We start from the raw sequence: 24,748 nt of genomic DNA on the forward strand, positions 1-24,748 counted from the left end.
AAGAGTGAATAAAAGGGCTGCTCCTCCTGCCCCTTTCCTGTTCCTGCTCCCTGTCCTTCCCAGCCCAAGATCCCTTCCTCCACATGTCTCAGAGCCACCGCCAAGCTCTACCCAAAGGACACAGCAGGTGCCTTGACAGTCATTGTGTCTTCCCCCTTCGCAGGCAAGGACAAGGGCAGTGAAGTCACCTAATCAATGTCTCACACCAAGTTGCTGGCTCAACCTTGGCCAGGAAGTTGTGGGAGTCACAAGGAAGAAAAAGACACAGGCCTGCCCTCAAGAAGCTTTTATTCTGTCACGGCACAGACAAGTATCCCCGAGAAATGCAATACCATGAGATGGAAGGTCCCATATGCGGACAGGGTGCTGCTGGGGCACAGAGTGCAGAGGCCCCAAATGTTCTGGAAGAGGAATGAAGGACCTGGGATGTGAGCTGGGCACTCTGGGCCCCATCCTCGAGCCCCCTTCCTCTCTCACCACACCAGACGTCATGGCCTGGAGACCGGGCAGCGCTGGAAGGAATAGACAGAGCAACAGGGGTCGGACACAGGGGTGCAGGCGCTGAGGGAGTCCCTTGCTCAAGTCCAGCACAGGCTCAAAGGGTCAACCCTCCCCAGCAGGCGCCGGGGAATCTTCTGATTCCTCTGAATCGGGGACAGCCCTTCCTTCCAGCCGGGACTCTTGGAGGAGCGCTTCCTCCGAGCCTTGGCCCTGGGTTGTCTGTCTTTGCTGCACTTCTCTGAGCAGAGAGTTTCGCTGGGCGTGCTGGCAAGCCTCGCTGCTGTAGCAGCGGCCGTCGTTCTCCCACAAGATCTCCTCCACCTTGCCCATGAGCTCCCGCAGCTGGGCCTCCCGCTGCTCCGGGGCCGCGGCCCGGTTGCTGAAGCCGCAGTGGCGCCTCATGCACTCCAGGTCCAGCTGGGCCAGGGCCTCGTGCTGGGTCTCCCGCAGGTACTCGTCCAGCGAGCCGCCGGCCAGGTCTTCCTTCCGGGTGAACACCAGGACGGTGTGCGCCAGCACCTTCTTCCCCAGGACCTCGCGCAGGCGCGCCACGGCGCGCAGGTCCTCCTCGGTGAAGCGGCCCAGCTGCGCCACCAGCAGCACGGCGTGCGGCCCGGGGGCGCAGGCGGCCAGGGCCTGGCGCACGGCGGCCGCGCCCGGCTGGCCCTGCGGACACAGGATGTCGGGCGTGTCGGTCACCTCGAGCTCCGTGCCGTCCCACTCCCGCCTCCCGGTCTGGGCGGCCTGGGTCACGGGTCTGGTACTGAGCTTGGACTCAAACACCTCCCGGCCGAGGATGCTGTTTCCTGTCGCGCTCTTCCCACTTCCGGTTTTCCCCACCAGCAGGAGCCGCAGTCGCCTCGGGGTCCGCTGCCTCTGCCTCTCGCCTAGAAGCAGCAGGGAAAGCGGAGGGAACTGGGTTAGCACCCGTCCACTGCATTTGTCCTCGTCGGGCGCCCCGGGCGCCGCGGCACCTCAGGGCCAGGTTGTCCTGGGTTGGGGTGGGAGACACGAAGGCCGAGGTCGGCCAAGAAACCTGCCCCGGGCCCCGGTCTCAGCCTTGAAGAACGCAGGCGGGTTGGGCCTTGAAGGTGGGGCTGAACATCCTCACCCACCATCGGCTGAGAGAGGAGACTTGGAGGATCCAAGGAAACACTGAGAAACCTACTGTCAAGATTTTTAGGTGTGACTGGGGCAGAAGGCAGGAAGGGCATTCTCTCCTGGCCTTGCGGGTCCCAAGACCTGGAGTACATAAATAAATGACGAGTAATAGTTGATTTCCAAGTCTGGTCCCCATTGAATACATTGGTGGGTCTCAGATGACAGAGCACTAAGCCTCTCAGAAGCAGTGTGGGCACCTTCCTGTCCTGAGTCTCCTTAGCAAGGACAGGTTTTGCTGCCCGGGGCTGCCTGGCCCACAGCCCCATCCTGACTGAATGACTTTGGCTCCCTCCAGCTTCCCCCAGGGGCTGGAAGCGGATTTGAGTGAAGGGGTGGGACTTTCAAAGAAGCATGGATGGTGGATATTCATCCCTGTCCACCTGGCCAACGCAAAGGTGGGGGAGACAGTAATCCCATCTGAGCAGCCTGGAGCCAGCACACACCAAGGACTTTAAGCCAGATATATCACTTTAGCTCTGGAGATGATTTTGAAAGTAATATCTAACCTTGATTGCCGTAAGAAAAGGTAAAACAGGTGTTAGCACACATATTGGTAATTTCCTAGGTGGTAGATTAACCATTTAAGTTCATAAAGTCAAAATTCATTCATGTTAAAATACGTAATGAATCACAAATCATTTCTTCTGGCCAGGAAATGGGTGGGTTTCCAACACTCCTAAACTTTGCCTCCCCAGGTTAAACGACAAAGTTAGTCCCATGAAAAATTAAGCGCCTGACCCTGTGCAGTAATAGCTCTTGCGGGAGGAAGCCCCTGGGAAGGCTGATCCCAGTTCCGAGGCAGCAGCTGAGGATGTTCTGCTTGTCCTCAAGGTGCCCTTGACCTTTCTGCCCCTGACATGTCTGAGCCAGCCAACCAACCACGCAGGATCTGTTGGCATCCCAGCCTCGGTCCAAGGCCAGTTGCTTTCCTCAGGAGGGAAGTGCACCATGTGAAGACCCTTTTCTTTGGGACTGGCTTGGAGACTCAGTAATCAGTGCTACTTCTCATTCCTTTTGCCTACCATACCTAGCAGGGGGTCTGTCCCCTCATTTTTGGCTGGCGTAAAGAAGGGCCCTACCCCAAAGGCCCTCCAGTGGTGGCTGAGGTGGGTCAATCTCTGCAGGCACAGCAGGTGGTGGAGCACTGTCCCACCTGCACATCCGGTGATCCCCATCTGTACCTGGCTCGTGTGTCCCTTCGGCGAGGGAAGTAGTGCTACCTCCTGACAGCTGTCCTGCAGGATCCTGAGACAGTTCTCCTGGACAGTTGTCCGGGGCAACCTGTTCATATTCTTCTTTCTCCATCTGGAGAAAACAATAATATGTTTTACTGATTTTCCAACTGAGTTTTAACAGGCCCTGCCTTTTGCCTTTCTCTTGCCAGAGGGAAGTTTTTTGCATTAATATAGGGGTGAGGGTGGGGAGTGAATGAGGAGAGGGATGCAGGGGTCTGAGACTCTCTGATGGCTTTAGGGACCCTCTTCTCCCCACCACCCCACTGTGGTCGATCATGAGTTTAAGAAGTTTCATGGAGAAAGGTGCAACTGGCCCAGAACTGAGGAGTGCATGGAATGCACATAGACAGAGGGTCTGGAGCTGTTCTGGGAGGAGGAGGAGGAACAGAGGCACAGAAGCAGTGTGATCCTCATCCTGTGTGTCCCAGGAGCAGCAGGAAGGTCTGTGTGGCCATGTGCCTGGAGGGCATGAATGGGCAGGAAGTCATTGGGAGGGGACAGCTCAGTGGGCCTTGGGGACAGACTCTGGAGAAGGCTTGTCAGTGAGGACTGCAGGGGGCTGAGCTGGGTGGCCAGTTGTGAGGAAGACGACAGCCACTGGGACCTTCACAGTGCGGGCAGAACCCTGCCGGAAGGAAGCCAGAGGCCTCGGTGCGCAGAGGAGAGGCAGCCGTCAGTTAGCTCAGCCATCGGTGTGGAGGCTGGGCCTGACTAGATGCTCATGAAGGTCTCTTCCCCTACGAGATCCCAACACATTTTAGAACATTTTTTTGGAGCAACTCTTAGTCCTTTCTGCAAACAAGGGCAACATCATTCCCAACCAGGAACTCCCGTCACCCTTCCTATGAGAGCGCGATGTATCCTTACTTCCTGGACTAACATCATTCTCTATTTCAGGAGCCCATAGTGTTGTATCTGCTTGAGTTTCTCTGTAGGATTGGGGAGGAACCTGCATGGCCCATGACTGTTTTTCCAGAATGTGTAGAATGTTCACAGCCAGATGAAACAGTTCCAGATGACGTATGGGGGTATGGGAAAGCCTAACTCCAGGGGAACCTTGGTAGACAGGGTTGTCTCATTGCCACAACATTGTAGGATGTTTGTTCTACTCTGTTCACCTGGCAAACGCTCCAGTCCACTCCAAATCCCAGGAGCTAGCCCGTAGGAGGCCAGTGTGGACATTGCTTTATGACTGATGTCTTTATACAGTACAGGTCAGCTCTGAAATGACAGGCCGGGGATGGAGGGAGCCCAGGAAGGTTTGCTGACTTTCCAGGAGGAGAGAGGAGGCAGGCGCAGTGGACAGCCTCACTCAGACCTGGACAGCCGTGTTCTAGGACGAAACAGTATTTCACCTTTCAAGGGGAGGTCAGTGCCTCCTAACTCTGTGAGCTGGTGGCCTGCAAACTGTAGACCCTCTCCATCTCTTTGTCCCTGGCTTCCTTACATCTCTCGGGGGAACTGAGGCAGCTCTTCACCAACATAATCTCATTCCTCTTTTAGAAAGAAGGGTGGCTTAACAGAAAACAGTGGCTGGGTGCGACTAGGCTGGGGGTGGGAGGACCCTGAGAGCGAAGTTTAGGGACTGCGCCCTGCACGGCCCAGAAAACGGGTCTGCATCCAGGCACCTCGCTGCCTCCACCTAGACCCCGCCCCGAACAGCACCTCACACGATCGTCACACTTGTATTTTTTGTCTCCAACTCAGAAGATGGAGCAGATATAACCAACGTTGCCGTGCTGTTCAGAAAGAAAGCAAAAATCACAGAAGCATCGTATCAAATCTGAAGCAGCAAGTTTCCCGCAGAGCACAAAGTTCTCCTGACTTGCTGGTCCTAGCTCTTTCTATCACATCACACACGCACACACATATACATACACAACACACACATCACTCCCACAAACACACATACATGTAAACACATGCACACACGCACACACTCAGACTTACCACTCGGCCAACCCCCAGCAAGAGGAAGGGCCCCATTTCCTGTCTCCCGAGCCCCGCACTCCTGTGAACCTGTCTCCCGCCTTAGGGCCAATACCTGGTGAGCTCCTCGAGGGACGAGATGGAGGCGGCAGAGGAAAGCTTGCAAGGCCAAGGTGTATGGACGCGTGCAAGACGAGGCCAATGTTTGCTTACATTTTTCAGCAAATCGTGCTAGAGATCGCAGCTGGAGAACTGCTCGCAGAGAGCAGCGTGGCTGTGAGGAGGGAGGGGCAGGAAGTGGGCAGGAACACGCCGGGCGGTGGCCTCCAAGTCTGTGTAGCCTCAGAAACAGAAAAACAGGATAGCACTGGTGGGATCCTTTTTATCCTGAACCAGGATTACTAGAACTCAGAAGCTTAAATAGTAGCAGATCCCTCAGAAAACTCTGTGTCAGAAAAAGTGATTTTTGACTGAGTTCTCTTTTTTTGAACTTTGCCCATTTCCCAGGGAACTCCTCTGCTTCAGTATTGGGTCAGACGTGCATTGTCTACTTTCTCCCACCAACCTCTCCTTCCTCGTTTCTCTCAGAACAGGGTCTGATATTTATTCTAAGGCACAAATCATTGATCATTTCAATTTTTGTGTCTCCTGGAAGATTTGCACTCTAACAAATGCAAAAAGAATGTAGGACTTGGCCGAGCGCGGTGGCTCATGCCTGTAATCCTAGCACTCTGGGAGGCCGAGGCGGGCGGATTGCTCGAGGTCAGGAATTCGAAACCACCCTGAGCAAGAGCGAGACCCTGTCTCTACTATAAATAGAAAGAAATTAATTGGCCAACTACTACATATAGAAGAAATTAGCCGGGCATGGTGGCACATGCCTGTAGTCCCAGCTACTCGGGAGGCTGAGGCAGGAGGATTGCTTGAGCCCAGGAGTTTGAGGTTGCTGTGAGCTAGGCCGACGCCACGGCACTCACTCTAGCCTGGGCAACAAAGCGAGACTCTGTCTCAAAAAAAAAAAGAATGTAGGACTAAAAAAAGAGCGCTTGTATGGGGAGAAAGGCATTTTAGACATGGACAATGGGAGAAAAAAACCCTCAACATCCTCAAAAACACATTTTCTAGGATTTTACCCACATATCTGACCACCCTAATTAAAAGGAGGCCTTTGAAGGAAAAAATTGAGAACATTTGAGCATAGGGGATGATATCATTATCACATGATTTTAAAATGTTAAGATTCCCTCAAAAATCCCACTCAATCTAACATACTAGTTCTAATTTTCTCTAGTTGTTATTCATGGATTTTGACAATTATTACATAGTGTATATATCTTCCAATGTTCTACTTTAAATTATTCTGTAAATGCCTTAGCATGAATAATTCTTAGAAGTCATGTGTTGGTCTTTACCATTCCTTCCATGGTATACGTAATTAGAATATTATTACTGCACCCATCTATTTTGAATTCTAACGGTTGCCATTTTCTGAAGGCTGACCCTGGAGGGTTGCCAGGACCTGCAGCTCACTGAACAGGCATGAGATCCACTTAGCATTCAGCCACCAAGATTTTGGAAGTGTTTGTTACTGCAGCATAATCTGGCCTAACCTGACTGATACAGAATGTAAATCTGATGTTGGTTGTTTTGTTTGTTTGTTTGTTTGTTTGTTGCTGACTCTCACTGTCAGTGATTTCTTTTCTGGAGGAATGTCCACAGTCTTTGTGAATTTAAATATGGATATCCTGAGGACAGAGATCAAGGTGGCTTTACTCAAGAGAGGGTTTGCATATCTTTTTATCAGGAACTGACAAGGGGTGCTGGTGCTACTGAACCAAGACCACTTGAGCCCCCTTGTGAGATCTCTGGCTTAATACAGAAGTCCCCCAATCTACAACTCACTTCACAGCTGAGTCCAGGTTAAGGCTCCAGAGACTATGGCTGAGATCTTTATTTGCCCTTAGGGCTACCAACCTTCCCTTTGAGTTCATGGCTCACAGCTCCCATTTCAGTTTAAGTTGTGTTTTTTTGGTTTTTTTACTACTTTTTTAGTTTTTGCCAATATGGTGTTGTCACTTGCCTCCTGTAAGCCAAATAATATAGTCTGTTGTTTTGTGGAGGGACGGCCTCTCTGTGCTAATGTCTCAAGCAGAGTATGTCTACCAAGAGTGTAATTTACGGTCCCTGTCATTGTCTTGTTTCTTAAACCTCATCCCTTGACTGGAACGCAGTCACGTGACCCCAACCTAGTTGCAAGGGAGGCTGGGATATGAGAGGAGCATATGAACTAATGGTCTTGGACACACCATCCAGCTCTGAGCTTTGGGAGCAAAAATTAGTCACAGTTACAATTAAATAGCTAAAAAAACAAGCCCACATGGTTAATGAAAAAGAATGGTGACTGTAAAAATAATAAGTAACATTGTAAAGAGCACTTAGTGTACACTGGGCACTGTTTTAAGTGCTTCACATGTTAACTCATGTAATCCTCACAGTAATCGTATAAGGAGGAAATTAAAACACTAACACAAGTTCACCCGATCCCACTGGAGCTAGCATGGGCTCCAGACAGACTGGGTAAAACAGAAAGAAATAATACTCTCTCCATAAAGAATATTGCCGTGGTCCAAAGTATCTGAAATCAGATATGGAGTTCCTCCTCCAACCCCACGTAATCTTTATCCAAAACAATAGTAAAAGATGAGTAAGGCATGGTTTGGATTTGGGGATGCTATAAAAATTCGTAACTCTTAAATATGTAATCACACATGGGCTAGCACTTATACAAAGTTCATTATTTCCTTTTCACATGTTTATCACTCAGATGGGAACGTGCCCTGACTAGTCTGCTGATGCCTGAAGGAGAATGATTGGCATGGAACAGAGCTACGGGTAGCCAATACACAAGTGACGTGATGGTTAATTTAGATATCAACTGGGCTAAGCTATGGTGCCCAGTTCTTTGGTCAAATACCAGTCTAGATGTTTCTGTGAAGGGTTTTTTTTTTTTTTTTTTTAGCTGCAACTAATATTTAAATTGTTAGGGACCGGCTTCCTGCACCCCGCCAGGCAGACAAACAAAGACACCAAGGATGCAATCACTCAAGAGGAGCTTTATTTTCTGGCTAGCCAGGGTCCAGGCCCTAGAGTGCCAGCGCAGTGGTCGCTCTTACAGGCAAGGACCCTGACCAAAGCTGGGGCTGCCCTTTTATCCCCCCTCCCTCTTGAACACGCGCGCTGCACAAGCTGATTGTGCGTGTTAGTCTTCAAAATGATTGGTGGACTGGTAGCCTGCCAGCGGCAAAGGGGCCTTTCTCCCTTATCTGGCACCGTACCTACGCGTCTAGCTGCAAGCAAGCGATTCTCAGAAGCAGAAATATGCGTTTAGCCGATAGCTCTACCTTTGGGCCCCAAGCTAGCAGTTTCCAGAAGCCGATTGTTCCTCCCCTGGCCAATTTTCTGTTATCCGGGCTCTCACAAGTGAGCCAGCAGCTTTGGGCTGCAACCAGGCCCTTACATTCCCCCCTTTATTCTTGGGGCACTCTTTTGCCCAGTGCCCATGTTCTCTACAACAGGCACACTGGTTCTTGTCAAGCCTCTCTCTCTGGAATCTGGGCCCTGCTCTGTTCTCTGATCTTTCCTCCCACCTTCTCTCTCTCTCGGCTAGCAAAATTTTAGCCATTTCTTTATTTGCTTTCCGCATCTCTCTAGCCTGAAATTTCCTGTCTTCTTGTCTTATCCTCTCTGTCTTTTCTTCTGATGTCTCTCTATTATTGTAAACTTTTTCTGCTACCTCTAATAGGTCCTGTAAGGTTTTCTCTCCTAGTCTGTCTATCTTTTGCACCTTTCACCTTCTGTCTGAAGCAGCCTGATTCACAAAGGCCATCATGACAGCGGCCTTACTTTCCTCTGAGGTGGGGTCTATGGGACTGTACTGCCGGAAGGCTTCCATGATTCTTTCTAAATATGCTGCCGGGCTTTCTTCCGGGCCCTGACGCACATCTCCTACCTTGGCCAAATTAGTCGGCTTTCGTGCCGCCATGCGGAGACCGGCCATCAGGGTCTGGCGGTAGACCCGGAGACGCTCCTTGCCTTCAGCCTCATTGTAGTCCCACGGAGGTCGTTCAAGGGGGAACACTCGGTCAATGGTCCGTGGGTTCGTTGTAGGTCTACCATCTTCTCCTGGGACCAATTTCCTTGCTTCCCCCTGTATCCTTTCTCTCTCTTCCGTGGTGAAGAGCACCTTAAGTAGCTGTTGGCAATCATCCCAGGTGGGCTGATGCGTGAAGAGAACAGAGTCTAATAGGTTAATTAAATCTCTAGGGTTATCAGAGAAATTAGAGTTTTGGGCTTTCCAGTTATAAAGATCACTGGTGGAGAAAGGCCAATATTGGTAATTCTGTGTCCCATCTTCCCCCCGGGGTCCGACTGCTCGCAAGGGGAATGTTTTCACAGGCTCCGGGTTGGGGGTTCGACCTGTGCGCTGTCTGGTGCCATAGGCTGGCCCTTCTTCCCCTCCCACAGCACTCTGTTGGGGCGCTGTTGCCTCGGAGATCGTGGGCGCTGTCCTGGGGTTATAAGGAGGAGGGGCATCAGGCTCGGTCAGCCCAATCAAATCTGGGTAAAGGTTGGACTCCGGGAGCACCTCGGTGGATGGGGAGTCCTGCTGTTCTTTCTTAGTACTACCTCCCATAGTGAGGACCTCGGAGCACCCCTGGGTGGATGGGGAGTCCTGCTGTTCTTTCTTAGTACTACCTCGCATAGTGAGGACCTCAGAGGACCCCCTAAAGGGCGGCACGAATGCTTGCATCCAAGGTGGGGGATCTCGCACCAAATCCTGCCAAACTATAATGTATGGAATCTGGTCTGGGTGCCCAGGGTGCCCAAAGACTTTCTCTTTTACTTTTTTTTACCATGACTCTGTCAAAGGATCCCTCTCTAGGCCACCCGACATCAAACTCGGGCCATTCAACTTCACAAAGGGTGACTAGTTTGCCCCTCCTGATTTCCAGGGACAGACTATGGGCCCTTTCCCTCACGTCCTTAAAGTGGCCTGTTAGGAGAGAGAGAGGCGTTGTCATGGCTTGCCCCATGGTTGTGGCGGAGTCCGAGGGCGCGGGCCCCCCTCAGGGCTTAGGCTGGGGCAGGATTCCTCTGAATCTACTATGGGCAGGTGGCGGTACCGGCACTGGCCTAGGGCAGAGGCCTCTAGGGTGAGGATCCGACGGCAGATGACACAACGGGGACCTTTGGCCAATGCTGGTCTGCCCCGGATCGTGGCTCTAAGGTCCTCCTCTGCTCCTCTTCGCAGGTTTCCTAAATTGAAAATCTTGCTCTCGAGACCCATGCACACTCTCACTCTCCCCGGTGGTAACAAACAGTGATGACAGACAAAACGTGATGATAGACAAAACGGACAACAGAAGCTAGACAGATTACAAGAGACAATGCCCTAACCTGGTCCGGACTTCCTTTCTCCGAATTCCTCCTGTCCCCCGCCTCTGGCGGCAAAACCAGTACCGGAGTCCTCCCGGAGCCAGAGGACGTCTCCGTCTGGCTCCGACCGGCGACCCTCCAGCGCGTCCGCCTAGGTCTTGTGCTGGCTTAGCAATCCCGGAAATCGTTCCTCGTCCTACTACACACTCGGCTAGTCCGGGTGTGGGGTCTCGCTCACTCCTCCCTCAGCTTTGTGTTCTACTCAGCGGATTGCAGGGGAGCCTTATCCCGGGGAGCCTTATCCCGGACGAGCCCCCAAATGTTAGGGACCGGCTTCCTGCACCCCGCCAGGCAGACGAACAAAGACACCAAGGATGCAATCACTCAAGAGGAGCTTTATTTTCTGGCTAGCCAGGGTCCAGGCCCTAGAGTGCCAGCGCAGTGGTCACTCTTACAGGCAAGGACCCTGACCAAAGCTGGGGCTGCCCTTTTATCCCCCCTCCCTCTTGAACACCCGTGCTGCACAAGCTGATTGTGCGTGTTAGTCTTTAAAATGATTGGTGGACTGGTAGCCTGCCAGCGGCAAAGGGGCCTTTCTCCCTTATCTGGCACCATACCTATGCGTCTAGCTGCAAGCAAGCGATTCTCAGAAGCAGAAATATGCGTTTAGCCGATAGCTCTACCTTTGGGCCCCAAGCTAGCAGTTTCCAGAAGCTGATTACTCCTCCCCTGGCCAATTTTCTGTTATCCGAGCTCGCACAAGTGAGCCAGCAGCTTTGGGCTGCAACCAGGCCCTTACAAAATCAGTAGACTTTGAGTAAAGCAGATTGCACTCCATAATGCATAACACAGGTGGGCCTCATCCAATCAGTAGAAGGAGTTAAGGGTAAAGACTGAAGTTCCCCAAAGAAGAAGGAATTCTTCCTCAAGACTGAAACATAGAAAACCTGCCTAAGTTTCCAGCCTGCCTGGCTTGACCAGTGAATTTGGACTCAAGGCTGCAACAGCAACTTGCACCTGGATTTCCAGCCTGGCAGCTTGTCCTGTGGATTTTGGGCTTGCCAGACCCCACAGTTGTGTAAGCAATTCCTCAAAACAAATCTCCCTCTTTTGCTATTGTCTTTTATCTCTTATCCCTCTCTTTCTTTTTCTGGTTCCATCTCTCCTTGTCTCCTCTCATTCTCTCTTTGTCTCTGTCTCTTTCTCTCTCGGTAGATACACATGTAGATGCAAATGCAGACATGGATATGTTAGAGATATAGAGTAGATAGATAGATAGATGCTACTGGTTCTGTTTCTCTCGAGAACTCTAACACACGGCAGAACAGCAGTGAGGACGACAGCTGCTGACCTGAAGCCAGCCGAGGTCTGCTGAAACCCACCCATCCCAACCACAGACAGGAGTGATGAACATGTGAGTGAGCCACTGGGCGTGGAGGTAGTTTGTGGTCCAGCGTTATTGTGGCACGAGATAATAAATATGCCGTCAATCCCTTTTTCATTGAGAGTTTTTATGTGAATGATGCCTTATCAGCATCTATGAAGATGATTTTACTATCAAATGATTTTACTCCTTCCGTTTATTAATATGATGAATTATATTGTTAGATTCCCTAATGTTAATCCATATTTCCATTACCAGAAAGAACTTTCTTGGTCATGACATATTGTGCCTTAATATGTTGTTGAATTTTATGTCTGACAGATGTTCATGTTTTCATTGATACTTACAAGTGAAAATGGCTGCATTTTCTTGTCTTGTGAAGTATTCATCATTCATCCGGTTTTTATATATCAAAGATATAACCAGTACAGAAGACAGTGAACTATGTCTTGAAAATGAGTAGCAGCATGCACACACTTGAGGAAATGTCTACACATTCAGGCACACAGCTATATTTTATCAATCACATCCCAAATAGATCCAAACACGTTATGAGGCAAAAATGTAGGTTTTGATCCCTCATGTGCCTCTCCTGCCTGAAGGGTCTCGGCCAGCACTGCCACCCTGAAAGCTCACAGAGTCTCTGATTCACTGGCCAGGGATCCCATGTAACATCGCATCGGACCAGGGAACTGTCGAGAACTGTGCAGGGTTGAGATTTTACACTACGCCTAAGACAACACGTTAGCCTACCGACAGTTTCATAGGTACTGGGAGAAGACATGAGACTTCTGGGTCAGAGACAAAAGATAGTTTATTACTTTCGTGTAAGCCACAGTGGGTTTATATAGGAGTAGACTTCCCCAATAGCTTCAAAATTCATCAGAAGGTCTGAGTTATTCATGGCCGCTCAAGCACATGCATGTAAGTTCATGAATATCCATGATACAGACGGACTCTACTTAAACATGGTGCCTTTGTAAAGTGCACAAACCAACAGCATTTTATGTTGGCCGTGTTAACGTGTGTTCAAACTGAAGTCCTTATCCCTAATTCTTCCTTTGACAGCTCACGATCCAGTAGCAGTGGTCTGCTTCCCTCTCCAGATAAACACTCCGGGCTTGCTCGGTTGTTTCTGGCAGGGTTTGGCCCTGAGAGTTACTATACAGTTCCTCCAGCAGCTTCTGGATCTAACCACCACCTGTAAGCTGTGCTGAGAGCCCTGCAGAGCCCTGGGCCTCCCCCAGGCACACTTTCAGGCTCCCATCATATCTCTGCTCCCCACAGTGGCTCGCCTTGGTGGGAAGCAGTTTCATTATGCACTGATTGCCAATTTGTCTGAGTCCAGTGAGCTAGAATACCCATATACAAGTTATACACTATATGAATTATACAGTTATACAGTATATGAATACCCATATACAGAGTTATTGAATACCCATATACAGTACAGAGTTATTAGGTACAGGTAGGTAGCAGGGATAACAGAAGCCTAGGGTCATTGTGAGCCGGTCTCCCAAGGCTCAGGAAAGCTGCCTGTGGTGGATGGAGTCTTGACTGCATGTGCCCCACTTGCACTGCAGCTGAGGGACCCCAAAAAGCAGCCCACCCTGGTTTTGCACACTGAAATAACCAGAATTGCTGCAACAAAGCATTGAAGGACACCCTGATTCTGGGGAGGGGGATCTGGAACAGTTACACAAACTGTTTCATTCCCAGACCATTCGTCAGTTATTCTTGAGCACTACAGGTGAGAAAGCAGGGACACTGGGTTTGATCCAAGGTCACTCAGAGAACGGTCCTACGCATAACTCCATGTGTGCATCTTCTCTGCACCCCAGGGAAACGAAAGACCCTGGGCCCTTTTGTAGAGGCAGTCGAGGAGCTATTATGTTCGCCCATCAGGAAGGAGGCCTAGAGAGGTGATGTGAGGGCCTCAGTGTGGAGGCGAAGACTGTGCGGACTGGCAGAAGTGACGACTGAGCTTGCAAGTGAGGATGGCTCTGTGGAAGAGGAAGGAGGGGCCACATGAAATCCCAGGGTGGCAAAGGTTTTTAATTTTCTCCTTTTCATGACCTTTGCTTTTTCCAGCCTGCTCTGCTCACAGGGGCTTGATAAAAGTGTATATTCTAAGCTCCTGAAACTGACCCTGACCCACAGGACTCTCCTGTCGGGATTTGCGTTGGGCAGACGGTGGCAGCAGCTGGATGGGTACTTCTCGTGACAGTGGTGTCCAGTTTTCAATGCCACTGTGGCTTGATACCTTTCACCTTACCACGAGCAACTGAGCGGTGTTTAGGGAAAGGGAGGAGCAGATTACTTACCGATTTGCTATTGAAACTCTGAGGTCTCCCAACCTTGGAAAATGGAACCAAATGGGAATGGAAGCCCTACATTTCTATGCTCGTATTTACACAGAATCATGGTGGGCACCCACAGTTTGAAATGGAGGTTGTTCTGCTTGATTTTTGTTTGCATTTGAGTTGGTTGGTTGTTTTGTTTGTTGTTTGTTTACTTTTTACAAATGCCAAGTGGTTATTTCTTTAAAACATAATGCAGAAATTCTAAGAAAATAAGACTGTTAGCAGTTTAGGCATTACAACTGGGTATCAGATCCGGCATGGCAGAGTAAGGGTGCAAGGACTTGCTCCACATACATGGTCCTGTTGCTGGCTCCCAAGGGAGGCAAAGGCTCATTGTTGGAACCGTTTGGATGAGGCCCCGTGTGGGTTTGCAGACTCAGAGAAAAACTCTCGTTACTCCTGGGCCAGCACCAGCCTGAGGAGGGGTCTGGAGGGGCTTGGGCACATTCCACAAGGTCTCTCTGGGGAGATCCCCTCTGTCCCAGCCTGCCCCGCTAACCCATCCCGGGCACCATCCCAGGTGCAGGGGAGGGGCACGAGCCCTAAGTCTAATTCCGTCCTGAGCAGGGGCCAGGGTATTACGTGAAGGGCAAAAGTAGGGGAGGTGAGATAGGAAACGGCTGTGGCGGAGACGGCGGGTAGTGTTGCCGCACCCACACATAAGTTTACAACAAACAGTCTTGTTCTCATCATTCGAGACAGTTCTGGGAAATGAGCTAGCGTCAGATGTAGAACACAGACTTCCTGGGGACGTCCTGAGATGCACATGAACAAAAACCCATAGAATGTCTAATAAAGTGGCACGAACTTTTGTGGGTGATAGATGATGCTTACAAAGAAGAGATGTTGTGTTGACAAAGAAAAGGAAAAACCGAAAACAGTAGAAGACACTGTTCCAACCTACGGGCAAAGCCCTTGCGGGGTGGGAGCGTTCCTGAGTCTTGACACCTTTTCTTCTTGTCCTGGTCTCTGGGCAGACTTTGCTCCCTGTGGTAGTGAGGAATAGATAAGGGTTCAGGGTGGTTTGTGCTGGGGTGAGAAAGGGATCGGAGTGGCAGGAAGAAGGGGCTGAGTGCTGGCATCTCACAGCAGTCTGCCTCCCTGGTCATTCTGTGGCTGATGTACCGGCCCTCCAGTTTCTCCAACTCAACGCTTCTGTGCTGAACCCAGGGAGTCGGAAGCCCAGGGCGAGGGGGCTTTGGCTGCTGCTGCTCCTGCCAGGGCTCCCCACTGCAAGCCCCCCCAGAGTCGCCCGTGTCACTCCCCTGGTCTGGTCACTAGGTCTGGTCTCCATCAGGGATCACAGGTCCCGTGGAGTTCCAGCTGTGTTCCCGCCGGCTCTCTGAGAGCCGCGTGGGTGCGGGCGTGTTGGCCGGCCGGGCCGTGCTAATGGCTGGGCAGGCTTCCACGCTCACTGGGTAGGGCCAGAAATAAGGCAGACCTTGGGATGTCGCAGTAGGAAGAGACCTAAGCTCACTGACTGCAGTCCTCACTTTAACCTTCAAACAGGTGATGAGGCTCAGGGGCTCTGAGTCTTGCCCAAGGGCATGGCACGCGGTAGCAGCACTGTGCCCGCAGCCTTCATCTCCTGCGCCAGACTCGCTGTTTCCGCTGTGCTGTGCAGCGATTTCAGGAGACACAAATGCTAAATCACCACCGGGAAAGTCTGTGCTGACTTGGAAACCAGGGCCACCGTGCGGGCAGGGGTCCCAGTGTCACTGACAGGGTCCTGCCCAGCGCTGCCGTAGCCCTCAGGATGGAAGGAGACAATGTGTTCATGGAAAGGGGAAGAGATGATTTTAGGAGAAAATGGGCAGGAAGGGACGTCTGTAATTTAATACAGTAGAGAGAGGGCTTGAAGTTGATTCCCTCCCCGGTATTTCTCCTAAATTTTATCTCCTCAACAGCATGAAATTTGAGTCAAATAATCAAGGAGTCTAATTTGGGCACCTGCTCTGGGTCAAGTGCGAGTTTGATTATTTACATTGATTTCAAAATAATATGAAGAGATGAGAGGCTGGCATGAGGACAGGGCGCAGGGAAGATGCTGCTGCTAGGAAACATGGAGTCACCTGGGCATGGCTGGTTCTTATCAACTCCCCTCCCTTCTCCTCAACAGAAACATCATTCGGCTCCCCGAGCCTCCTTCCCGGAGCCCACCGCTCAGGGGAAGCACCCCGCGCTCAGCTGTAGGGATGGAGGGTGCTGTGCAGACCACTCCGCTGCAGCAATTCCCACGCCCTTGCCAGGAACTGCCTCGGGATCCCAGCCCATCAGAGCGTGGCCTTGACCCGGCCTTGGGTGTAGATTGTGAGCCGGGTGCAGGATCCCATCCTGTTGATGGGAGAGACTTTTGTTCTACGGCTGGGGGAGGCGTCTCTCTCCTGCTGGACGTGCTCAGGTAAGCGTGTGGCCCCAGCTGTGGGAGGGGAAAGGGCGGCTGAGGACCAGGCCCCAGGAGAAGCAGGACTAGGACAATTCCAGAGCCTTGAGCCGGGTCCCGACCAGACCACACCCGGAGCCTAATCGTACTCTAGATGTCCTGTCACGCGCAGCATACGCTACTTTACCTTTTTTTTTTTTTCTCTCTTTTAAAAAATTACAGTAAAAACATATGTAACAGGCTGGGTGTGGTGGCTCACGCCCATAATCCTAACACTCTGGGAGGCAGAGGTCGGAGCATCGCTTGAGCTCAGGAGTTCGAGACCAGCTTGTGCAAGAGCGAGATCCCGTCTCTATCTTTTAAAAAGCAAATAAATAAATAAAAATGTGTAATGAAATTTGCCACCTTAATCATATTAAGTGTACAGCTCAGCAGTGTTGTATTCTCCAGGTTAAATGAACTCCTAAAGCAAGTTCCCCGCAGAGATGCTAAGCTCGGAGAGGGTGAGACCTGGGCGTGGGAGAAGCCTGGAGGAGCTGGGCTGGCCGCCGCGGCGTGTGTGCTCACACTGTGGAGCCCGGAGCAGGCTCCGGGCGGAGTCGGGCAGGGCCTGGGGTGGCCATCCCAGCGAAGCCAGTGTCTCTGCTCTGCTTTGCAAGCTGCCAGGCCCACTGGCTCCGGTGCGGGGTAGGAGTGGGGGAAGGTGTGTCCCGTGAGGCTGGATAGTGCAGATTCCCTGACGTAGCAGGGTGGGGAGCTGGCACCAGGTTGCTAGCGGGCGCCATGCAAGACAGAGAGAGCAGTGAGAGAAAGGGAGGGGAGTGGAAGAGAGCACAGACCAAGAGCGGGAAAGTAGCACACAGTGTTGGGCATGGCGGAGACGTAGCGGAGGGGAAAGGACAGGGAGGGTTTCTGTCTTGTCCCCAGTTTCACTTCTTTAATTCAATCTGCATTTGCCAGACCAAGATTGTGTAGCTCAGATTTATCACGAGTCTGTAGCTCGAGAGCCTTTGTCACTGGAGGTCACGGTCCGCACTTCTTGGCCTGGAGTCGGGGGCTGTTACATCCGGCTGCCGGCTGTCCCGACCGCCCCGTCTCCTTCAGTTCTGCTGCTTCGCCAGAGACACAGCAATGGGCTTGGGGTCTCCACAGCCAGATTCCCGTCTCTGACCCCATACTCATTCTCTGAGTAATGTCGGTCAAGCCACTCATCTTTCTTGAGCCTTGTTTTCACTTATTTTGAAACAAAGATGATAATTTCTACTTCCCAGTGTTTCTGTAGGTGTTAAATGAGAGGAAGATATAGGGCACAGGGCTTAGCTGGAGATTTAATTATTTTATTTAATTTATTATTTAATAAGTTAACTGTTAATTAAATAAATGGTAGGTTAAATAAATAAATGTGTCTGCTCCGTGAAAGGTACCTGTTTACTTTCTCCTGCCCGTGCAATGCTTATTTTTACTTTGAAGCCATCATCCATATCGTTTCCTTCCACCTGCCTATTTGTCCCCAAAGCTCTCCATATATCCAAATCCTCCCATCCTTTACAGAAAAACTCCTCCATGAAAGCCTCCGCAACGTGAGATCATTGATTAATTCACCTCTGCCTGTCAGCCCGGCCTTGCCTCTGGGACTTCCTTACCCCAGGCGTGTTGGCTTGGTCTTCTCAGCACTGTGGGAAGACATCTATAGAGATGAAGCCAGATTGTTTCTCCTTTTTCCCCCTTACAGCCTCCTCCGCTGCATGACAGGCACACCAGAGACTCTGGACTCCACTTGGAGTTCACATAAAAGGCCCACTCACTCTGAAGGTCCCCAGAGGCACGGGACTAGAAATATCAGCTACTTTGCAGATTTACCGGTAGTTCTAGATCAGCAGCATCAGCGTGAACTGGTAACTTGTTAGGGAACGTGGGCTCCATCCCACACAGACTGAAACTCTGGGAGTGGAGTCCGGGACAAGAGTTTCAATAAACCCTCCAGGCGTGTCTGATGCACCCTGAAGGCTGAGAACCACTGAGCCAAGGCATTGTCTGTAGAAGGGCTTTCCCCTATGATTAAATCAGCTGAAATGGAGACCCTAAGAGTAATAGAAAAAGCACATCTGAAATTTAGAAGTTTTAGGTGAGAGAAATTAACACAGGGCCCTCTCATCTAAGATCGAGCTAGAAGAAACAAAATGCAGAGGAGCTCTGGGCAATCAGGAAACAGTCTAAATGTCCCTGAAAGTTGAGGTGCCTCAGAAATAACCCCCCAACTTCTCACTGTAGTTGGGCACAGGCCCCATTCCACTGGTCGGGGAGATGACCCAACTTCAACAAGGCAAGAGGTGACAATGCCCTAGGGCAGTAGTTCTCAAAGGGACGTCCCTAGACCAGCAGCATTGTTAGGAACTGAGGCCTTTGAGGGTCTTAGCCCATAAATACCCTGAGCTGTCAGAAGGTGTTTGATGGCCGTTTGGAGAAAGATCGCAAGATATCCCAGGCTTGGCGCCAGAGGCTGTTCGCGACTGATAAACCCTCCAGGCTTGGCGCCAGGGGCTATCTGTGATTGATAAACCCTAGGATGTTTGTAACTGATTGACCCTAAAACTGTTTTTGACCGATCAACCCTAACCCCCCCGCTGCCCCTCCCTACTTCTTTGTTTCTGTATGCTTATAAACCAACGAAAAACCTGTAAAGCAGACCTTGACAACCCTTTGCTTGGTCTCGTTCCTTTCTCTCGCTCATCTCTTTCAGGCATGGTTCCCCTTGACCCCCAAGAGTAACAAAAGGTCCCTCGGGTCGGGACACAGCATCATGGGAATTGTTAGAAAAGCAATTTTCAGGCTCCATCCAAAACCTACCGATTGAGAGACTTCAGGGACATTGTCCAGCCATCTGTAGTTTAACAAGCTCTTCGCGTGATTCTGATGAAGCAAAGGCTTGGAAACCCCTGGGAAAGTCACTGGGAATTTATGCTTTTTCAGTTTAATTCTGAAAATGTATACATTTTTCTATTCAGTTTTGACAAGTCTACTGAGTAGTTCGTTCACGTTTTAAGATGCGGGCAATTAGGCTTAAGTTTGCAGAAAGTCACTTAGCCGGTCAGTGGCCCTTTAAGAACTGGAACTCAGTTCTTGTCTGATTCCAAATCCCCATCTAATACAGAATACAGAATACAGAAGATGCATGTTGGCCATATGTGGACACTGATGGACTCAGTAGGTAAAAATGTATGTGGGAGGACTTCAGGGCGAGAGGAAGAGGAAAAGTTGGAATCACACAAATAGAGCAATCTCTGCTATTTGAATGGGTGATATTCAAGCCCAGGATCTGTAGCAAGTTAGACCTACAGAAGTCATCTCTTTTTTATAAGATATGGTCCATCCAAGAGTAATAGGCCATGGACTATGCCAAAGGAAGCTTCCAGTGGACACCCCACATTTAAGGTCTTGAATCTTTAACTCTTCACTTGAGCTCCTTGGACCTCCTTCTCAGTCTTGCCCTGTGTGTTATTCTCTCCTTACCCAACCATGGCCCTGGTGAAACACTTACGTGTAAGAGAGTAAAGTTAGCTCAAGAACAATGGGCTGCAGGTGCATATTTTGACAGAGGAGAATTTCTGTCCCTTCAGATCGCACAAGATAAAACAGGTCTCTGCTCTTTCTGAGGACAGAACTTGCCTCTGTAACACTCCCGGGTCTTGTGGTTTCCTTTCACATGCTGGACCAGAAAGTTATTTTTTGACTTTTCAAAAACACCCGGAAACTAATTTCCTTTCAAAACCCAGGGTGATCAAACTCGGGAAGGACAAGAAGTGAAAAAGAAAAGATCTTACGTGGGGAGTAGTTGGAGAGGAAATGGGGGTGCTGCCAGGGTTACAAGCAGAGGAAACAGTGGGGCGCGGTCCCAGCAAATTCGCCTAAAGGTTACAACCACATTCCTCTCCAGCTCACTTTGACAGCAATTGCTTTGTTCCCATGCACTAAGGGGTGAGGGGTGGGAGGATAGGTAAGCAGAGGAAGCAGAGAAGGACCCCAATAAAGCTACCAAAATTCAGATCATGCAAAGCCTACTGAGGGAGAGGGCTTTTGAATCCATAATTCACACACCCTACAATCACACACATCTGACCGTGATATATCTGGATTCAAGCCTAGAGTGATTTTCCATTTTCTGTAATAAAACATTCAGGATCCAAACTTAATAATGAGTCCCTGTACAAATCATCTGCCTGAATCTACAGCCTCCTTTCTCTGCAACCTGACTTCCCACCTCTAGGATCAAGCCATACTTGCCTTCCTTTGGTTACCTGAGAGCTCCATGCTGTCACTTGCCTTTCAATGTGCTGTTTCTTCCTCCTGGAAACACTTCTAATCTCTTTCCCTAGCTTCTACTCACTCTTCAATTTCAGCTCAAACGATGTTACTTCTAAGACGCCTTGCTCAATTACCCCCACCACTACTCTAGCAGACCCCTTATACGATGCCCAAACATCCCAGTGTTCTCCTTCATAACACTCACCGTGCTAAAGTCTGTGTTCAGTCTCATGCTTGCCCAGGGAAGGAGGCAGTGATGGGGCAAGGTGGTAGTGCTAAAAATTTTATTTTCTTAAAAGATGGAACCAGAATTCTTCTGGGGTGGAAGAATCTGTTCAGAGCAATATCATGGTCTATATGTTTGGAAGTGTTAAAAAGGTAAACTGAGACACGGTGCAATTTTAAAGAGTTTGCTGAGCAAACAATGATTCACGAGTTAGGCAACTCCAAAGCAGAAGTGGTTCAGGAACTCCACGGAAGGAACACGCAGAGGATGCTTTTAAAGAACACACACATACTGCGTTGCATGCAGTTATGCAGTTGCTTATTTGGTCTATCTTGTTGGAAAGTCCCTAGTCATATAAGTTTGTTGGCTGCTTCTCTTCGGCTGAGCTTAAGTTCTGTTTTTTGTTTTTTGTTTTTAAATATAAACATTTACAAGAAATAGCTCAAGTTAAGTTTCACTTACGTCTGCAAATCAAGCAAGGTTGAGGCCCCTGATGTAACTGTTTTTGTCTGCTCAGGGATTCCTCAGGCCTGGTCTCCACGTTAACTTACTTTAACAGAAGGAAAATGAGACCCTGAAACCAGACCCAGCTAAAACAAGGGCAGTCAGAGGGAGAATTGCTGTGTTTTAGAAATGGAGACAACCACTTAGGAATATCAATGTAAAAATCCTAAATTAGCTCTTAACAAATAGAATCCAGCAATACATTAAGAACAAATGATTCAGATTTGTCCTATGCATGCAAAGAAGATTCAATATTAGGAAATATTTTAAAATAATTTCATGTATTATGAAGCTATGGAGCAAATAATCTGATCATCTCCTTAGCTGTTAAAAAGTAATTTGATAAAATTCAACATATAATTATTGGCTCCTCTTTTACTCTAATAAAAATTTTAGTCTCAACCTCCAAGCCTGCATCTATTTTAAGGGAAACATTGAGATATTACCACACAAGTTAGGAAGAAGGAGGCCTACTATCCTTGTGCTTATTTAACATTCTTTTATTAATAGATACCAGAAATTTTTTTAAAAAATTCAAGAAAAAGAGGTAAATTATTACCTTTGGCCCCATAAAGAATTTCTACAAATCAATATCAAAATGATTAACATCAGAATTGAAACACGGGCAATAAATATATTAAGACAGATATCAATAAAGAAATAGACATAGTTCTTTCACGTACAAAAAATGACTCAACCATATTCATACTGAGTAACGTATATGGAAACCACACTACTACAGTTTTTCACCTGTCAGTTTGGCAAAGATAAAGTTATGAACAAGGATATGGGGAAACTAATAAAATTCTGGTGAAATTAATTTGGTTACAATTTTTGTTGTAGGCAATTCACTAATGTCTATGAAAATTACAAATGTATGTACCAATTGTCTAGAAATTCTCCTTCTAGAAATCTATTCAGGAGATCTCATTATCTATTGGTGCATTAAAAACTACTCCAAAACTCAGTGGCATAAAACAACATGTTTTTGTGTGTCAAGAATTTGGGCAGAATCCTAAGTGAAGTATCTAAAGAATGGAAAAACAGACACTGCATGTACTCACCATTAAATTGGAACTAACCGATAAGCACACGTGTGCACCGAGGGAAGTAAATCTCGGTGGAAATCAAGTGGGGGGAGTGGGGGAGAGGGGTGAAAATCTGCCTAAAGGGTACAATGAACACAATTTGGGTGATGGGCACACTTACAACACTGACTCAAGCCACGTAACAAAAACATTTGTGCCCCCTTAATATTTTGAGATAAAAAGAAAAAAAGAATTTGAGCAGAGCACAAAGGGTACAACTTGCCTCTGCTCCATGCAACTGAGCCACTCAGTTGGAGTGGCTCAAATGTCTCTAGAAGGTGGGGACAGAGAGACGAGGGCCACAGGCAGAGCCTCTGGTTGTCAACTGTGGAGAAGAAACAGGTTCTTCTCCATGTTGCACCTGCTGAGGCTGTCCTAGACGGCTTCTTCACTCCTTCTCCAAGGTGACAGCACTGTTCTCCTGGTGGTTTTATACTCCCAAAGCTTGTCACAGTATTGTAAAGTCAGAGAAGTGCAAAGGCACTACTGTCAGCTGCATTCACTGTTTGATGCATAAGCCAAGAAAGCAGGTTGTGTGTGAGCCTCGGGCCCTCAGATGCTCAGAGATGACAGACACCCCTGCCCCTTTCCTTCATGGCCTGCGGAACCTTCCGAGAACCCACCTCACAGTAGAGGCATCCCTTGTTCTGAATGTAATGCATCCAAAAACAAAAAGTTACATAGCAAAATTCCAGATTTAGGGAATCTGTACTTCATCATTTAAAGGGAAAAAAGTAACAATATATTTTTAGCCCATTTACAACCCCAAACAATTGCCTAAAACATTCTTAAGCAACTACAGTAACAATCGCCAAGGATTTCTACAAAGTGTAAGGCCATTCAATGCCAACCAGCTAATTTTTCAGCACTTTTATTCATTAGTTTATTCAACAATAAACTTGTAAGTTTGTCTACAGTAAGCAATGATATGAATACAAATAATCCCTTTTACCTCACTTCTATCAGCTAGCAGAAAAATGGGTTAAATATAAAAATAGGTTCATCATACAAATAATGAATTACAATTTCACTCACAAATTTTTTTAAGAGACCATTTAAAACATGTTTTTTTGCTGATCAGAGTTGCCTAAAAGAGATTTGGAGGAGAGAGGAGGAAGATCGGAGTCCTCACGGTGGCTGTTCAGTGGGGCTAAGTGTGCGGGACTGACTGGCAGGAGGAGGGTAGAACCATTTGTCCCTGAGGTTTACTCATGTCCCGTTCCGAGAAACGTTATGTCACCGCACTTGCCCCTCCACAAGGAAACGGTTGTGACCCATCATTTAAACTCATAGGCAGAGCAGTGTGATGGGAAAAGCTCACATCGGCCATCTCTTTGTGTTCCCTTTGCTTGCAAACATATACCTCTTGGTCATGTGACACTGTGCTCATAAACGCATATTTTAGTGGAATGCTTCTGCTGATGTCTTCTGTATGATTTAAACTTTCTTTAAAACTTTTTGAATTAAAAAACTTAGTCAATTAATCATTAAGATTATTTTCTGGGATTGACTCCTTCCAACAACTCTGATCATCATTTGCAATGAGTTCTTTGGCAGTATATTCTCTGCTACCTAAGGCTGATAGTCCTTCATATTTTTCAAAGTACATATCACCAAATCAAGACTCGTTTAAAAGATCGAGGCAGGGTCCTTTGTTTTTGTTGTTGGTGGTGGTGTTTCGCCTTGCACCTATCATTTCCATGAAACTTTGGAAGCCGGCCATAAATTGCCCCTGTCTCATAGGAGAAATTTTCACTTAATAATGTGGAAAAGACGATTCCAACAGTTAAAACTAAACTGCGACAATGTGGGTGGGAGACAAGATCCTGGCGGGAAGCAGCTGAGAGACAACTGCAGGGCGCTCTGGCCCCTCCCCCAGACTCACAGTGTGTTTGCTGGTGGGCATAGCCAGCATTGCTTCCACGGAGTTTCAAGTCAAATATTGAATTTCGGGTGAAACTGTTTGCAAGCTGTTGATAGCAAACATTCAAAGTGTGGGAGTTCAAATAGTGAGGGATACCTTGAGGTTAAACATCCTCTGAACTCTTGGCTATTCCAAAATATAATGATGAGTCGAAAACTGCCTAGCAGGGCGGGAAGCTACACATGCCTAAAAGAAGACACTGTAAGTTTTAAACTCATACTAAGAAGCCTCCCCTCTCCATGTTTTGGAACTTGAGGGTGTTAAATCCGTTTGTTCCTTTTTTTTTTTTTTTGCTTTGCAATTTCTCATTAT

At 48.6% G+C, this 24,748-nt stretch overlaps 2 protein-coding genes and 1 long non-coding RNA gene across 6 annotated transcripts; 1 reads left to right on the plus strand and 2 right to left on the minus strand.

Annotated features, from left to right (window-relative positions):
- Positions 1-271: 271 nt before the first annotated feature.
- Positions 272-5,182, minus strand: GIMAP6 (GTPase, IMAP family member 6). Its single transcript, XM_076006728.1, is given in 4 exon segments — positions 272-671; positions 673-1,388; positions 2,844-2,967; positions 4,942-5,182. Coding segments are annotated over 3 exon segments (933 nt in total). The 5' UTR covers positions 4,942-5,182; the 3' UTR covers positions 272-578.
- A 2,737-nt stretch (positions 5,183-7,919) lies between these two features.
- Positions 7,920-10,877, minus strand: LOC142872885 (uncharacterized). Its single transcript, XM_076006233.1, has 4 exons — positions 10,836-10,877; positions 10,284-10,413; positions 10,010-10,142; positions 7,920-9,394 (listed from the first exon to the last, which is right to left on the minus strand). Exons 1-4 carry the CDS (start codon positions 10,875-10,877, stop codon positions 8,674-8,676), a joined length of 1,026 nt encoding a protein of 341 aa, XP_075862348.1. The 3' UTR covers positions 7,920-8,673.
- Positions 10,878-10,979: 102 nt separating this feature from the next.
- On the plus strand, positions 10,980-16,799 carry LOC142872947 (uncharacterized). 4 transcript variants are annotated; one of them, XR_012921055.1, is made up of 4 exons: positions 10,980-11,340; positions 13,488-13,696; positions 16,129-16,410; positions 16,615-16,799. It is a non-coding gene; the product is annotated as an uncharacterized LOC142872947 (long non-coding RNA). The 4 variants fall into 4 exon arrangements; XR_012921056.1 differs by lacking the exon at positions 10,980-11,340 and adding an exon at positions 11,571-11,676 and having other exon boundaries at positions 13,488-13,637; XR_012921053.1 differs by lacking the exon at positions 13,488-13,696 and having other exon boundaries at positions 10,987-11,340.
- Positions 16,800-24,748: the final 7,949 nt, after the last annotated feature.

Source organism: Microcebus murinus, chromosome 9 (assembly GCF_040939455.1).
Source record: "Microcebus murinus isolate Inina chromosome 9, M.murinus_Inina_mat1.0, whole genome shotgun sequence".
NCBI lineage: Eukaryota > Metazoa > Chordata > Mammalia > Primates > Cheirogaleidae > Microcebus > Microcebus murinus.

What these genes read in the sequence shown, in the direction of transcription:
- LOC142872885 (XM_076006233.1), bottom strand. Translation starts at nt 10,877, where the DNA reads ATGGTGCCAGATAAGGGAGAAAGGCCCCTTTGCCGCTGGCAG. An exon ending in GGCCCCTTTGCCGCTGGCAG is followed by an intron (nt 10,414 to 10,835) that starts GCTACCAGTCCA and finishes CACAAGACCTAG; the next exon opens with GCGGACGCGCTGGAGGGTCG. An exon ending in AGAAAGGAAGTCCGGACCAG is followed by an intron (nt 10,143 to 10,283) that starts GTTAGGGCATTG and finishes TTTTCAATTTAG; the next exon opens with GAAACCTGCGAAGAGGAGCA.